Here is a 16,262-nt window from a genome sequence, read left to right as displayed (position 1 = left end):
AGGGGAATCAAATCCAGAGAGCGACATGTAGTCCCAGTCCTACCCCATCCAGCCAAGTCCCATCTCCAGAGCCACCAGACACAGCAGGGAAAGGTCCAGAAATCCTTCCCAGGAACAGAGACAGCAGTTCTGTCCCCATCAGGGTTCCCTGTAATCCCCACTGCTTTTGCTCACCAACCCCTTTCCCGAATCGATGCTCATTAGTGTCAGCGCCCAGCTCTGGCTGCTCCCTGTGCTAGGAAGAACAGCCAGTCACTTTGCCTGCTACGAATTCTTGGCTTCAGCCACTTCCCGTGAAAATGAGTCCCACAGTCCAGGCACTGTGCGAAGACGTGTTTCCTGTGCTGTGATTCAATGCCTCTCTGTCCTCATGGGACGAGATGGAGAGAACAGCCCTCTGCAATTCCATACTGGTATTTCATAGACCTTGACTGTCTCCCTCCCACTGGTTTGAGATAAGGAAATTCGGTCTCCCTTCCTGCTCCCAATCACTGCCACTGCCCTTCCCTGACCCTCTTTCCTCCCCTGCGCTTCCTCCCTGAGAGGTGGAACATGAGCTTGCACACAATAGCCAGGTGATTTACACAATGCAGTCATCTTTTCCTTTTTATTCCCCACCCTGTTCCCTGAACATCATTTTTCTCCATCTCAAGGCCAGGCTGTAATGAGGCTCCAGCCCTTTCTCCCCATCTTCCCTACTGCCTCCATACCTGATTTCATGCAGCTTGACAGCCTCATTGATGATAACCACAAGGACCAAGGAAAGAAAACCCAGGAGCCATGAGACCGGGGAGATGGAAACGTGGTTAAAGGTCAGTGAAGAACTGAGGTTTTCCCAGAGTTTCAGGTCCAGCACAGTCTGTGCCACTTGCCCCAGCAATCTAAGATCATAAACAGACACAGCAAATCTCAGCAGAGCTAACAAGCTTCCCAGGATCTGCAGATCAGGGTTTTCAGGCCCAGATGTAACACTCCTGAGTTCACAACAGAGACCCTTCACCAATTCAGCAGTGGAGAACCATTGCCATGCACTATCATTTTCCTCAGCACCAGCAAACTGGTGCTGGAGCAGGTCTAGAGCCCTCCTTCCTCCAGCTCTCCGGAGTGCCTCATCAGGGCCTGAGGGTACTCACACAACAGCCACAGTGAGCGTCCACCACCGGTTGGAAAGCGGGCTCTTCTTCCACAATGGCTTGGTGCGATGGACGTGGGTGATGGATATAAACACTACGGGGACAGATGGAAAAGGGAGTTATTTAACATCACACACAGATACAACACTTTACAATATGCACCAACAGCTATTACTCCAAAGGGATATGGGGTTTATGTCCCTGAAACCAAACTTTCATTCAGGGTCCTTTCAGACCACAGAATCACAGAATCACACAATCACAGAATATCACAGAATAGTAGGGGTTGGCAGGGACCTCTGTGGGTCATCTAGTCCAACCCCCCTGCCGAAGCAGGGTCACCTACAGTAGGCTGCACAGGACCTTGTCCAGGCGGGTCTGGAATATCTCCAGAGAAGGAGACTCCACAACCTCCCTGGGCAGCCTGGGCCAGGGCTCCGTCACCCTCAGAGGGAAGAAGTTCTTCCTCATGTTCAGACGGAACTTCCTGTGCCTCAGTTTGTGCCCATTGCCCCTTGTCCTGTCACTGGGCACCACTGAAAAGAGCTTGGCCCCATCCTCCTGACACCCACCCTTCAGATATTTGTCGGCATTTATAAGGTCCCCTCGCAGCCTTCTCTTCTTCAGGCTGAACAAGCCCAGTTCCCTCAACCTCTCCTCGTAGGGGAGATGCTCCAGTCCCCTCACCATCCTTGTAGCCTCCCCACAGCAAATCCAAGTTCCCAGATACGCAGGGCAGGGGGGAGCGCAGCGGCAGTACTGCACAGGATTACTCACTGTGGGGATGCCAAGGTTGGTTCGCAGCCTGGCATGCTAAAACACATCAGGCAAAGGACCAGAACTAGGGAGCGGGGTGGGGCGGGGGGATGAGTGTTGCCCTTGTCTTTGGGTCACTGCAGGCCTGCACCAGTGGAAAGCTCCAGCCCAGAGAAAGATATTCAGCCAGAGACCCAGAGCTGTCTGCACAGGACAGAGCATTTGCTCAGCTTTTGATTGGGCTCTTCAGAACAGCACTTCCCACCTGCCAGTCTCAGTGGTCTGAAGGACGTAAAACAGTAATGCAGACTACCTCTCTCCAAAGTAGGGCTGCCTCTGAAATCAGGAAGCGTTTCTGTTGGCCTGCACACCCTGCACATCTCCACATGCAACACACTGCCTGGCACCAAGGTGCAGCACCACATGACATGGTGGAAAGGGAGCAGAGACCCTTTAAGGTTGTCAGAGAGCAGCTGGACCTACTCTGCCAGGCAACCATGCACAGGTGATGAGGGTCAGCCAGCGGCTGGCTCCCTGCCCCTCCAGAGGGTTTAAAAAGGCTTCCAGGGTAGTCACAGCTGCATTAGTGCTGTTTGTGGGGAAGGAAAGAAGGTGCTGCACAAAATGGCAGCAGGCGAGCTATGGGATGTTGCTAGCTGATTTTCAAGAAGGCAAAGATGGACGCTGCTCTTAGGTGAGACTGGAAAGGAACTGGAAAGGAACCAGCACTTCACCAGCCTGGTAGGAGGCAGAATCAGCTCTGAAGGTGCTGCCTGCAATCTGCTAGGGCAATGTTTAGGAAGACAGTGGGCTTTATGCCTGTGCTGAGAGACCACTGCAGGGTCTGCTTCTACCAGGGAATTTCTGCCCCAGCATAGGAGGCAAAGGATGCAAGTTTTCTGCCAGAGTGGGGGAAGGTGGGGGTCTGGGAACAGGGACTTACCTGTGTGTAAAACAATCAGGCCAGCTGTGAGCTTCTGGGCTACAAGAAGAGCGTTGGAAAATGTCCCAAACCAGTCAGGAGCACCATCAGCATTGCTAGTAAATGAGAGGACACAGGGAAGAAGTCAACAGTAGGGACTTGCTGTCTGACCTGTTCCTGTTGGGGCCATGTTATTCTCTGACAGCTGAGGGAGCTAAGTGTGAGCTTGGAGTCAGGCTGTCCTACTACAATGAGGTAACAGTGAGCAAAGATGCAATTGCCAAGGCTATAGGGAGAGCACTCGGCCCTCTGTATAGCCATTATAGCTGGATCATGCAAAGGTCTGAGGCTTGCTAGAGAGGGAATCAGCCCTACCTGGGAAGGGCAAGAGCAACAGGGTGAGGGGAGGGGGGTGCCAAGCTCAGTTCCTCACCTGTGCAGCATGATGGAGGAGCAGGCTGTGAGATTGAGGCTGGTGGTGTTCACCTCTTTGCAGGACTCATGCAGTGTGAACCCGAAGCAGATGAGGCAGGAGCAGATGGTCAGGCTGAATTTCAGCAGGAAGCAGAACAGGAAGTAGTGCTGAGTCTGTGAATGAGAGAGGCAGGAGGATGACATGTCACTGGCCCAACCTCTGCCACATGAACCATCAGGGAATCAATGGCTGCAAAAGACAAGCTGTAGTACAGATGGGATGCTGCACTGTGGATCTGCCCTGTGAGCACGCTGGCACTAAGGGATTTCTTTCCTGTCCATGCCAGGCTTTTGGACAGCATGGCTCATACCACGGATCAATTTACCAAGGGACCTGGGAAGGAACAGGGCCTCAGCTATGCATCAACACTGGGGATAAAGCAGAAGAGAAAAATGTGTGAACAATCTTAATCTGATGGGCCACCTACCTTCTTGGGAATGGAAGTCAAGTTTTTTCCTGTTGCCATGGTCATGATGGAGCTGTGAGGAGGCTTGCCCAGGAGTGAAATGCTGGAAAAAAGGTAAGTTAGTCTCTCAGTAACAACTTCAGGCACCAGAATTATTGCTTTTTCATCTATGCCTAACATTTGAACCCAAATAACCTTGTTAGACTGCTTTGAGCGTTAGCACTTATCTGGTCACTGTCATAAGCACATGCTGTAAAAGGTATCATTCACAGCAGCTGCAGACAGGCAGAGAGGTGACCTCCAAATGTGTGATGGAGAAAAACTCACCCATGGTGCCTTGGCCTCTGCCTGACACCCTAGGCTCCAGCCAGTGTGTCCAGTCCAACAGTATCAGGATTAAAAGACTATTTTCAGCTGGAGGTTCAAGCCACAAGATAATAGCAGCTCCCAGGCAGCAGGCAGGGCTAACACAGCAGTACACAAATGCTCCTATCTGTGTTTCCAAGCATCTTTTCAAAGCAGGTGCTTGGAAGAATCCTTGCAGCTTTCTTAGCATGCTGTGAGTGATGTCAGCTTTCTTTTAACATGGACACAGTGAGGCTGGCGGACTGATCTGTGCATCCTGTGGGTGGGAGGCAGGAGATTCCACCCTATCCAACAGACTCACCTGAGCAGTGGGTAGCAGAAACAGGAGAGCCACACGATGTCTGTGGTACTGAGGATGGGGGGCAGCTGCACCAGACAGGAGAGGAACTGCACAGGAACAACCCAGAGTGAAAAGCATGAGTAGTGCTAGGACAGTCTTGTTACCCAAGATGCCACTGTCCTCCCCCAAAACACTGGGCTGAGCTGGTAACTAGGCGGCCACTCCACATGTTCCAGGCTGCTGGGGCAGGTGCTGCAGAGGATGCTTTTCTCCAGCAAAAAAGGAGTTGAAAAGAAACCTCTGTAGCAGGGTCAAGGAGCAGGCTGAGATCACATAGTCTCTATCTGTAACTCCCCCAAATGTGCTGTGTAAGCCTGACTGAAGGCCACCTTCCTCTCTTGCAAGGCTGCCCCACTGCAGCCACCCATATCCACGCTAGCACTGCTGTCCTCTGAGTTAGATGCTGTCCCCACCCAGGCCAGGACTCACCTGAATGACAACCAAGGTCAGCTGGCACTGCAGCAGGAAGAGGAAACACTTGCGGATCCCATATGTTGCATGCCTGGCCTGGAAGGAAGCACAAGCCCTCAGAGCCCTTGCTGTGATGGGAGCAGTTATCAGCCAAGAGCAATTATTGGCAGGCAGGGACAGAACGTGTGGCCTGCAGGGGAAGTGGGAGCGGAGAGGATCCGGACATTTTGTAAGCAACAGGAGAAATTCTCCTGCCTAGATGTAGAGGTTGTGAGGGAAAGGCAGAATTTAGCCAAGGGGTAAGTTTGTTTAAAACTCCTGGCTTTTCTGGAGTAACACTTCTCCGTAGCACTGCGTTGTTGTCTGGCTAGGGACCCCTGCAAGTTTATACTTTATCCAGTTGAACAATATTGATGTTCTGTTGCCACAGGGCACCATTCCCAAACCACCTCCTACACCTCAGACCAGTACAGCCAGGCAGGAAGAGTATCTCTGCTGTGCTTCCCGAACAGGACAAGAGACATAAGCAAAGCTAATGCTGGCAGCTTACTGTGGGCAACTCAACCAGAACGCTCACATGAGCTCCTGGCTTTGCTCTTCGTGAGCTGCAGGCAGAGGAGAGAGTACTAGAGGGGATATGCCTGGCTTACCTGCTCTATAAGCCTGATGATGCTGGTACTCTCTTCTTGGCGGAAGGACATGGAGCAAGGCAGGCTGTTGAGCTGCCCTGAGAGCTGCAGTGGAGTGAGCTCATCAGAGACATGAGTCATGGTGGTGCTGGTGGCATAGCCAAAAGTCTCCCAGGAGCAGCGAGATGGGTAGAGAGGGTCCAGTGCTATACTGCAAGGACAACACAGGACCATTAGCAAAAGTCCGCATCCCGGAGGAAAAGCTTTGTTTCACAGCAGTCCAGCTCGTAAAGTCATGCTGTGCTGTGCCACGCCACCTCTATCTACCTTGCTGGTAGAGAAGTCCTGAGCTGTGACATGAATTTAGGATCAATGTCCCTAGACTTTTAGTTATTGCTAGAGAAATAATGAACATATTTGGGTTTGTGGCTCAAGGTCAACAAACCGGCTGATCCAGAGGGGCATTTCCACTCTTTCCCTCAGTGAGGAGCATCTGTAATGCCAGTCAGTGCACAATAGTTCAGCATGCAAGAGCATCTCTGAAAGGAAGTATCTCTGTGTCAAGGGATCAAACTAGTCATCCCATTCAATAGCACCCAAATCTCCCTTACGAAGACAAATGCAGCTAACAACGGACAGAGCAATTGTGAGCATCCCCCTGCACAATCCCCAGGTCTGGTGTGACCCATGGCTGGGCACTTGCTAAGCTCAAGTCAAAGGCAGCTGGAGGAGTCTGGATCCTGGCCCACCTGATATCACTCTGCAGGAAGAGGCAGCTGTTCCGGAGGTTGGCAGAGCTCCCCAGACAGCAAGTCACCTCCCCATACTCCTGCATGATCTTGATCATCTCACACATGGCTGCAAAGGGACAGCAGGAGAAACAGAGAAACATACCTTGTTATGCACACAAAGATGCAGGGTTTCACACACCCTTTCCAGTCTGGATAACAAGCAATCAGATCTTTCATAATTACCCCAACTGATATTTATCAGTTGTATATACTGAGATCCAATGTCAAAGCACGCAATTAAATAGCTAATTAATTGTAGTCCAAGTGCCCTGTATATCTCCCTCCTGCGGGAACCGAGCTGTGATTCACAGAACTGTCACCCAGTGATTTGCATCTCTAGCACATCTCTTTCAGACCAGAGCTGTAGATATAGCCTGGCTATATAATACAGATGGCTTCAGCATGAAATGGTCGTGTTAGAAAACAGCAGAAATTAAATAAACCTAAATAACTCAAACCTCAGATAAATACACACTTTTAAATTCTGCTTAGCAGCACATCACTACTGTTCCAAGTGTAAAGGAACAGCACGAATACAACAAACCACTCTAAAAGCAGTGCCACACTTAGCCATACTCAGAGCCAGTCCCTGTTCCTGCACTTCCACCTTCATCAGTCTTTTTATCAACACCCTGCTGGGGCCTCTAAATCAAAGCTGCTGTTTGATCCAATTTTTCTTCTGTAGCTCTGTGAACAGTGCCCTGTGTGTATATGAATTTTCTAGAATGCTCCAGGCAAAAAAAAAACCAACAAAACCCACCCTCTGCAGATTCCTGTGTAAACAACTTAGCTAAATGACTGGTGCACCCAGATCTGCAGCACAGCGAGGATTTAGACAAAGTGGGGAATTGCCACTTCTGTCAAAAAGAGAAAGGAAATCTATTGGGCACTGACTGCTTACGCAAACTGGGCTGTAACTGGTTCTCACTGGCACCCTGTAAACTGTGCCCAGAGGTACCTAAAATGCCAAATCATAATGACGCTTATCACTTTTACTCTAGACTGGACAGGTATTAGCCAGCTGAGCACTCAGTCACTTTCTTAGATGACACCATCTCTAAGAGAGATGAAGAAATTTTGTCCTTTCTGGTCTCTGCAATCAAAAACTGCAACGCATCAGAAAGTGTTAACAGCAACTGCCAGAGGAAAATTCTTCTGGGAAGTGATTTCCGAGTTATATAAGGCAGTGAGGGCTGAAAGCAGAGATCAAAGTCTCCTAGCACACTGATAATGCTTATTTAATAAAAGGCAGTAGCATTTTGGATGTTTGCTTTTGTGTCTCTTACAAATGTAAATTGCAAGGAGTGGTTCTTAGCCCAATTCTGTAGCTAGGGAACAGCTGCATTAAAATGAAGTTAACACCTGGCTTTCCACAGGTAGCAATAGAGGGTTGTTAATATCAAAATGCCCCTCTAGGCTTCTGGACTGTATCCCCTTTCCTTCACCCACATCCACACCCAGGAAAGTCAGAGCAAATGGATGGGGAAGGTATTCATGGGCAGTAGCAGGACAGACCCAGGTTCTGTGCCACTTACTTTCTGGGGTGCAGTCTGTGAAGAGGGGCACCAGCAAAGGCACATTGTCTATGTTCTGCAGGTGAGGTCTCACCTGGTGGATCCCCCGTGGCAGTTTGGCCTGAAAGAGAAAAAAGAGACTAAGCAGGGGAGTGTGTGGTGTGTGTGCGTGAAGGAGAGGCATTTCAGCAGGAACTGCTGAAATGAGAATTATGATTCCCAGAATTATGCAACTTCAAGATCAGATACAAATTGATGTCCCTGCAGACAGAAGCTGGCTTTATCAAGCCACTGTAAAAAGTCTTCTGTGAAAGTTCTACACTGACACGTCAAGCTGTCTGTGCTTGCCCTCAGGGTTTGTAAGATCAGCAAGATAAACCTGTGCTCAAGGATTTCTAAGGACTTTTTACTCATGCGGAGAATCTAGTTAGAGACTATGTGCTGTCTCCCAGCAACTAGATCTATTTCAATTGCAGCCACATCAATACACAGCAAGGGGAAGGGTTCTTGCTTTCTAAAACCAGGCCTAAAAGTTGTGTTTTTTTTAAATCTGCATCCATCTCTGATCTTCTGTGACCTCTGCTGAGCGCATTTGAGTTCTTTATGAGGCAGGAAGAGTTTGTCCCACAGGCTGGCTGCTGGGCAGCACCAGCCATGGCTCACAGCTTGAGGAGAAATAAAGTTTCTTCTGTCTGCATGGAATGTGGGGATCTTCCAACTTCCTGCCCAGTACATGGGAAGGGGACCCAGATAGCCTGAGATGTGGCCCTCAAGGCTACCCCATGTGTGGTCATCTCTGTTCCGGAACTCCAAAAAAAAAAAAAGACCTGCTCAGCAAAAGCAATTAACTGTGACAATCCCAAACTTCCCAGGCTCCAGATACAAAGCTGGAAGAGGGTGGGGGAAATCAGGAGCTGCAACGCAAACCAGTCAATCAGTCTGCTTCAAAGAGGAATTCTCTCTGGGAGTAACGAGGTGATACTACTGGCCGTGACAACCACAGAAGTGTGTAGGGAAAGGGGCCTCACCCTGTTACAGTCCTCCAGGAAGCTGGGGATATCGCTGTCTGTTGGCTGAAAGCTGATGAGATCTGAGTGCCCTTCCTCTTCCATCAGCAGAAGCCCCTCCACATCATCTCGAGAAACTGGAGCAGAGAGAAGCAGCATAAACAACAAGCACAAACCTGCCTCTGTCACCCCTGTGCCACCCACATGGTATATTCACGTGGCGCTGCAGAAGCCAGGAAACGTGAGGCCTGATTTTCTAGGTTAGCAACACTTAGATCCCACTCAGTCATCTAAAATGCAGTATTTTCAGATGACTAATCTGCTCAGAGGTAGATATGTGAGCCTAGTCTCTGCTCTTTTGAGACATGATAGTTTATCTGTTCTGCTCACTCTGTTCTTCTAGGGGAATTTCTTTACTCTCTTCTAGGGGAAGCAGAGAGTAAAGAAATCCCACCTGAAGTAAGCAGAGAGTAATGCACCTTGACCAGGGCCCCAGCAAGAACCAAAAGCACTAATGAGCAGTTGTAAAATCATGGCAGCTGGTGCACAGAAGAATGATTGTTTCCAACAACTGTGGTACCAACATGGTAGAAAGGCTATATATGTAAGGCTCTCTCGCTCACACACACACCCCTCAGGCCCATCCAGTTTTGTGCTCAAAGCACTGAGGGATCAGGTATCTGGTGAGGACACAGGAACCTATGAATGGGTTTAAAAGAACCATCCAGGAAACACGTGGCATTCAAAGTGGCTTAGGCGCAGTTCTCTCACCCTGATGTAGGTCATCGTGCAGAGAGCCAGCGTGGCTGGGGCTAGAGGGAGGGATCTCTGAGCCAGGCACATCACCATTAGGTGTTAAAGATATGTGGCAATTCCAGCCGGTCTCAAGACCCATCTTCTCAGCAAACACCTGTAGGTGAACAGAAAAAAAGACTTTAGTGTAGCTGTCCAGGCCGGAGTATTGCAGACCAATGCCATGTTGGAGCGTAAGTACCTTCTGGACCCATTAGCTGAATCAGATTAACCTTAGATCGCACTGGAGCTAAACTCTCCAGTCAGACAACCAGGGGACATGCAAGTTCAGGGGGTTCAGCAAAGACAGCTTACCTTGCTTTTGAGCTCATCTTCCAGGGAGAAGTAGACAAAACGAATGCAGGCATTGACCAATCCATCAATGAGGCGGACAATGTCAAGACGGGCCTGATACTGAGATGAGACCATTCCCATGAAGATCTGTCCGCTCAGAGCCTGGATACAGTCTTCCTTCTCCATCACTTCCCCAATCCCTTCTTCAGGCATGCAAACAACACGCAATGACATTGAGACACAAGGGGCCACATGTCCATCAGACAAAGTACACACGGCGGGACAGGCCACCAACATAACATCCAAGGACAGAGTACACAGAAACATGCAGATACACACACACATATACAGGAGGCAAGATGCAGAGACATCCATTTGTCCCAGCATGCCCAATCACAGAAGCGGTTTCAGGACATCCCCATGTATGTGACCAAGAATACAAACGTGAAACAGCAGGCACGGAAAGGAAAAAGACAAAACAGAAGACAGGGATCAGTCACAAGGAACTGGGGCAGAAAGGTAAAGGATGTATGCTGCGTAATGTTCACATGTGCATTTTAAACACGTTGTACTGTGCTTAAACAACGTGGCGAGTCTGGCTCAGGCAGAGTGGCATCAGAGTACGAGGGGCTGATGCGAAGGAACTGGATCATGTTCCCTCCAGTGACATTGCAGGCACTCCCAAAGAGCCTGCAAAGGCTCTTTGGCAGGGTTCCTCCCACCATGACCAGATCAGCCTGTGGTGAACTGGAGCTGGATGCAGCATGAGGAACAAAATAATAAAACACTTCATACAGTTGTAAAGCTTGCCACAGATGGGACTGAAAAGTGTTTTGAAAACACTCAGTCCCAACTGCCTCCCAGATGTTGGAAACACCATTATTCACATTTTACAGAATGGGAGACCAAGGCAGAGATTAAGACTGGTTTTCCAAAAGAGCCTCCTGGAGTTTTGTAATGGTATGTGCCTATTTCTCAGTTTCCACTGCTGTTCTGGAGGAGATGTACAGTTCATCTAGTGGGAATCAGTTCCTTCAGCACAGCAACAAAATCCACCAAGGGAGAATGGTCACCTACCACCGTACAGTTAATTCCTTTGCAATACCCACATATATGATTTCTGTAAAATTAGACAGCCAATCAAGCATCGAAATACCCAGAAGTCTTGACTCTCAGTTGCCTGCTTTAAGAAACAGACTTCCCACAAGTAGAAGAATTTCTCTGCAAGCTTCAGTAACTTAACTAGAAACATACCTACCAGCTGCTACATCATTACTTCCTCTGGAAATGCATCTACTCCAAAAACCCTTAGTTCTCAATTTCCATCTGCTACTCTGAATAACAGTGTTCTTACAGCTCTAGACTGATCAGAAAGCAAGCACCAGGCCCAGCAGCAGACCTTATTATAGACAGCACAGAAGACACATACCATCTGAGCTCCAGCTATTCCTCCGACTGCTCTGTTTGATGGGGGTTGTCCCAGGGAGATCACAGCATGTGAAGATAGCACTCTGCCCAGGGACCTGCACCAGTTCTATGCACTTGCCGTTGAGCTGGGAGGACAAGGCACAATGCATTGGCTTGTATGCAAAGGCAGAGCAGTATCCTGAGAGGCAGGCTCGCTGGTAGAAATCTAACACTTTCTTCCTGTGTGGAAGAGACAAAAGACAGACTACGTTAGCAGAAACATGCTGCATTTCTGACAGCGTACACTGTAGTTCAATGTAGAAATCATCAGTTGGGTATTTGGAAAAATGTATTGCATGAGGAGTGGTCAGAGACTCTGAAAAAACCTTTCCTTCCTGTTCCTGCGTTCTCTAAGCTGCAGGCACTACAAGGCAACAAAACCACATATTCCAACAGTGGCAGTGGTGAACGTTTCTGTTTGTTTATCAGACAGATTGATGAGTATGAACACAGTATTCTTTGAATACACTTATTAATGTAATATGCTCTATATGGCTGCCCGTTGACTCCAAGGAAGTTAACTGCATGACAGCAGAAGCTTAAGCCATCAGAAAGAATTTATCTGTAGGGAGATAAACACCAAGGAAGGAACTGACAACTCTGACAATAGTATCTATGGCAGACATAGTTACACTAAAAGACTTTTCTTCTATCCCCTTTCAGAGTTTGGGTCTCAGCAGGTGTATGTGAAGTGTCCATTTAGGCAATATTCAGTCACTGAAATAGTGTAAAGTTCCTTCTCTATGTTGAACTCACAAAGGTAACAAATTAAGACTATACAAGGGATTTTTCATTGACTTCTAAGCTGATAATATTCCAGAAAGGACCAGCGGGAGTTTTCTTACACCTGAGGATAAGCAGACTTACAAGAACAACGTGCTGCTATTCAATGAAACTAAACATTACTGGTCTGCTTTGCCAGCAGGGAGAGAAATTTAGCCTTTAGATGAAAATGCAATAGACACTGGCAGATATTGCAGCAGGACTAAGCAGGTGTGATGCATTGTGGTGGACTGGTTTGAAGCTGTCAACAGCAGGTAGAATTGATCACACTGCAGTTCATGTAAGACAAGGCATTTGTCATGAACAACAAAAAGAAAGTCTCTGCCACCAGCATATGACTTGATTATAATTCACAGTCCTGCTACATAGTACGGTCAGAGTCTGCTTGTAAGAGGCTAATATGTTTACAGATACAGTAAGAAGTGGCTTAGTCTTAGAGTCCAACATATTGTTTGTTGCTATCTAATCTCTTACACTGCTGTTATATTATAAATACAGACAGCTCATGTTCATAACCTACTTGAAGTTTCTGTTAAATAACTTAACAAGCATCACTAAAGGGAATTTTACCAAAGAGTGACTAGGTTCCCTCTGCAGTTTATCTGCAGCTCCTGAATGCACCAAATGACAAAGCTGCCCACCTGTCAGAGCCAGAGAGGGGGTAGATATCGGTACCGTCCCAAAAATCTGTGCAGGCCTCAAGGATGATGTCAGCTGTCCCGTGAGAAAACATCTGCTCAGTGCCTGAAGTGTAGGAGAACAATGAGTCAGCATCACACATACAGGCTCCCAGGAAAGGGATATCACACCAACTGCTCCCTTATTTGCTAAAACAGAGTGTTCCCACAAATTGCCTTGATGCCCTCCAGATATCCCCCTTCCTCTGTTGAAAGTCTTCAGTCTCCATCGAGAAATTATTCAAGACTGGATAATATGTATTCAGCTGCCATTTGTCTAAGCGTGAGCTCAAACAAGGCTGTGATAAAATGGGAGCCACGTAGTCAGTTCCTACTCTCCCCTTACACTGTGTAATGATCCTGCTCCTACAGAAGGTGAGATAATATCATGCTCCTGTGTCCAACAGAGCAGAAGAAAAGATACTCCTGTGCGCCTCTTCTCATGAGAGAACAAGCATCTGTGATGAGCCTACAGGGATCAAAGTCTGCCTGCGTTGGAAAGCACATTCGATTTCAGGCCAGGCGTGGATCTAAAGGGTAAGAGTTATTCTTGAATACCTTCTATTCAAGTAGCAGAAGATAATTTAAAGTGTGACCCATTAGATAGCAGCCTGTTTCACAAAGGGTCCTGAAAAGGTGCTAAATCAGGACAGGTCAAAAGTTCAACATAACAGACTCTAAAAAAGTAACTCACATTGTGATCAGGGAAGAACTGAAAATCGATGGACACTACAGCTTTTCCTGGTTTGTTTTTTTTCCGCCCACTTCACTCTTTAATACAGACTTAAAATTTTTCATTCTCTCTTGTAGACAGGGGTGTTAAAAAGTGTTTCCCACAGATATGTGAGGTCACTTGTCTGATGCAGGTCCCAGGCAGAGGACACAAGTTAAAGAGTGCGGGGCTGCCTCCCCCTCCACACGTCCTGTTCCCTTTCATTAGCACCGATGCATTAACATTGCACGCACGTAGACTTCACTGTCTAGGTTCCCTCCTCCAGCTGCTCTGTGACTTTGCCCCCAACAGCTTCAAAGCTGATCTAATGAAAAAAACATCACTGCCAAGAAAAATGAGCCCAAAGGCTTCTTGCAAGCATTGTTGCTGACTGCAAATGCTCACACTAGCTGGTGAAATCAAGAGCCAAGAATGTCTACTCGCACACACCAGGCAGGGACCTTCAGGAACACTGGAGGATTTTCCAAAACGTAGCAGCTCTCTGCTTTCTGCTATAAATAGTCATCACATGCCAAGTTTATCAGCATAACAAACCTCCAAGACGAATAGGAGCTGTGTGTGAAAGAAGGAGCCTGTTTCAGGGACACAAAGGAGTACTTGTGCAGCGCTCTAGTTAATTTTATTGTATAAACACCTAATCCTTCCCACCTTGCTCCTAAGGTCAGATAGTCCTTGCTAAGAAAGAGAGAACAAGAGATGTTTATTGATCCATGCAAAACCCATGCCCTGGACACAGAGCAAGAGCTTGCAGATGACCACATGCACACACACATACCCAGGTTCATGCCTGACAGCAACTGAAATCCATTTCCCATTCAGCATCATCAGCATCCTGCACAACAGTCCTTCCAAGGGGTAAACGACAGTGACAGCACGCACTATAAATTGGAAGGAGTTCATTCAGCTGTCATTGCCAGTAAAGTGAGCTCGGCCTCTTCCCTTCCTAAACCATGAACTTGAAGGCCAGGATTTCTCTGGCACAAGGGAGAAAAATAATGAGTAGGGCAGGGAGTATGGCTAGCCATCCATGAGTGCTGGGGCTCATTAGGAAGAACCAAGCCGCTAGAGCTGAGCCGGTGAGACAGAGCAAAAGGAACCGAAGAGTGCAGCCACAGCAAGGGAACACAGAGGTGTTATCAAGCCTTTTTACTCCACTGAAGACACCAGTGAGCCCCTCATTTCCATGTGGTTACTATGGATTTGGGATGAACACTGCCAGATGGCGAGACACATATTTCAATGGAATAGCAAGGGAACATACAGATAAGCTACCTCCTATTTCTGCTACAGCTGTAGAATTCATTATGTATCTCCCTTTGACTTCAGCATGTCATGGGACTGGGTGGATTCAAAAATTTATTCACAAATAATGTATCAAGAGAGGTTAGTTATGATCATCTGGTCTGACTCTTCTGCATAAACAGAGCAATTTGATTTCATCCAGTATTATCTGCATAATCCATTATTTCTAGTTGTACACATTTCAGAAAATTTCAACGTACAAGACTACTACGTGAGAGGTGTTCCAACAGTTAACTAACTCCGCTGGCAAAATTTTACTCTAGACAGCATAATCCAGATCACGTATGTATTTGTCTGAGCTCCAGCCTCTAAACTAAACGGTTTAAAAATGAGGATAAGGAGTTGAAATGAGGCAACATTAAAGGCTTTTCCCTACACTACGAATCTCAGGATCAGAAAAATTCTTACTCACAAAGGCAAGATAGCAGCAATCAGGACAAATGAAAAAGCTCCTACCAAGATCAAGATACAAATTTAAGAAGAACTGGGCAAGAGAAGACAGTCTACCTTGTAAATCTCTGGCCAACATAATAATATTTCAGATTCAATATTGAACATATGTCAACTCCAGAAAGCCAAGTTCAGTCAGTTTAAGGTATTATGAAGAGACAAAGAGCTCTGACAGGCAAGCTGTTAAATCTTGCTGAGGTGCTTTAAGACCTCATGGTGCTCAGCTGTACATCCTTTCCATCCTAGCCCATTCCTATTAGAATAGGAAGGAGTAGAAGGAGCGGAGAAGTCAGCATGGCTTCAGGTGTACTCATGGTCACCATGAGTTTGTACAGAATTTCTGTGATTTCTTATTAGTATGCAATATAGAAATAGAGTATGCAATGTCGTAAGCTAGACAACTCCCTAAGATAATGATTTATGATTTAGGCTATCAAAAGGATATAAAACCCTGAGCAACATTCAACTCTGTGCAGTGTCAGTTTCACTAACATAATAAAGTCTACTCAAAGCCCAGTAAAACCCCCACCTTGCTCTGCAATGCCAGAAAACAGGTTTACTATGTGCTACCTAACATAATTTTAAAAAACTAGACTCTGTGGAAAAGGTCCTCCCATCCCAAGTAGATGCCCAAAGAAAGGGGCAGCCTTACTGGTAGTGGTGTCCTTCACGAACAGGTTAATCATGTGGCTCAGGGGTGGTCTCCTCTTGGTGATCGATGAAAGCTTCCCCAGGATTGTTTCCTTAACCATCTCATCGCTTGGCAAGCGGTACAAGGCTAAATAGTTCTCTTGCTTGAAAAGATCTTTAGCACCTGGTGTGAAACCTGAAACGTGAACATAAGGAGGAGAAAAATTAGGCTCTAACCAAAGCAAAAGAAAGGTCCTCTCTCCTGCTTCTGTGCCGCTTTGCCTGCGCTCATTCTTACACCTCTCCAGCAACAGGTAGGTGAGCTGTGCATCTACACCAAGATGGCTCAAGTTCTATGATGAAAAACATTCAGAAGGACTAGAT

General features: G+C 47.3%; 1 protein-coding gene across 6 annotated transcripts in view; it reads right to left on the bottom strand.

Moving 5' to 3' along the window:
- The window catches only part of TMEM94 (transmembrane protein 94), a 53,107-nt gene that overhangs the window by 2,829 nt on the left and 34,016 nt on the right, over positions 1–16,262 (bottom strand). For 5 of the 6 annotated variants that reach the window (XR_012766001.1, XM_075440881.1, XM_075440883.1 and 2 more), the window contains 16 exons: positions 15,901–16,074; positions 12,728–12,830; positions 11,266–11,483; positions 9,858–10,039; positions 9,522–9,660; positions 8,772–8,887; positions 7,765–7,864; positions 6,188–6,296; positions 5,460–5,649; positions 4,828–4,905; positions 4,360–4,445; positions 3,714–3,795; positions 3,245–3,399; positions 2,833–2,927; positions 1,134–1,227; positions 711–881 (listed from right to left, as the gene is read on the bottom strand). Coding sequence is in view for 5 of the 6 variants with exons in the window: in XM_075440881.1 (XP_075296996.1) it covers positions 711–881; positions 1,134–1,227; positions 2,833–2,927; positions 3,245–3,399; positions 3,714–3,795; positions 4,360–4,445; positions 4,828–4,905; positions 5,460–5,649; positions 6,188–6,296; positions 7,765–7,864; positions 8,772–8,887; positions 9,522–9,660; positions 9,858–10,039; positions 11,266–11,483; positions 12,728–12,830; positions 15,901–16,074 (2,092 nt within the window). In the remaining variant the exon portion in view is untranslated. The remainder of the gene's footprint in view (positions 1–710; positions 882–1,133; positions 1,228–2,832; positions 2,928–3,244; positions 3,400–3,713; positions 3,796–4,359; positions 4,446–4,827; positions 4,906–5,459; positions 5,650–6,187; positions 6,297–7,764; positions 7,865–8,771; positions 8,888–9,521; positions 9,661–9,857; positions 10,040–11,265; positions 11,484–12,727; positions 12,831–15,900; positions 16,075–16,262) is intronic. The other variant, XM_075440880.1, reaches the window with a different exon arrangement.

The sequence above is a fragment of the Opisthocomus hoazin genome, chromosome 21, assembly GCF_030867145.1.
Source record: "Opisthocomus hoazin isolate bOpiHoa1 chromosome 21, bOpiHoa1.hap1, whole genome shotgun sequence".
Classification (NCBI taxonomy): domain Eukaryota; kingdom Metazoa; phylum Chordata; class Aves; order Opisthocomiformes; family Opisthocomidae; genus Opisthocomus; species Opisthocomus hoazin.
The sequence above is the reverse complement of the archived record's forward strand: the minus strand, read 5'-3'. Positions and strand labels throughout refer to the sequence as shown.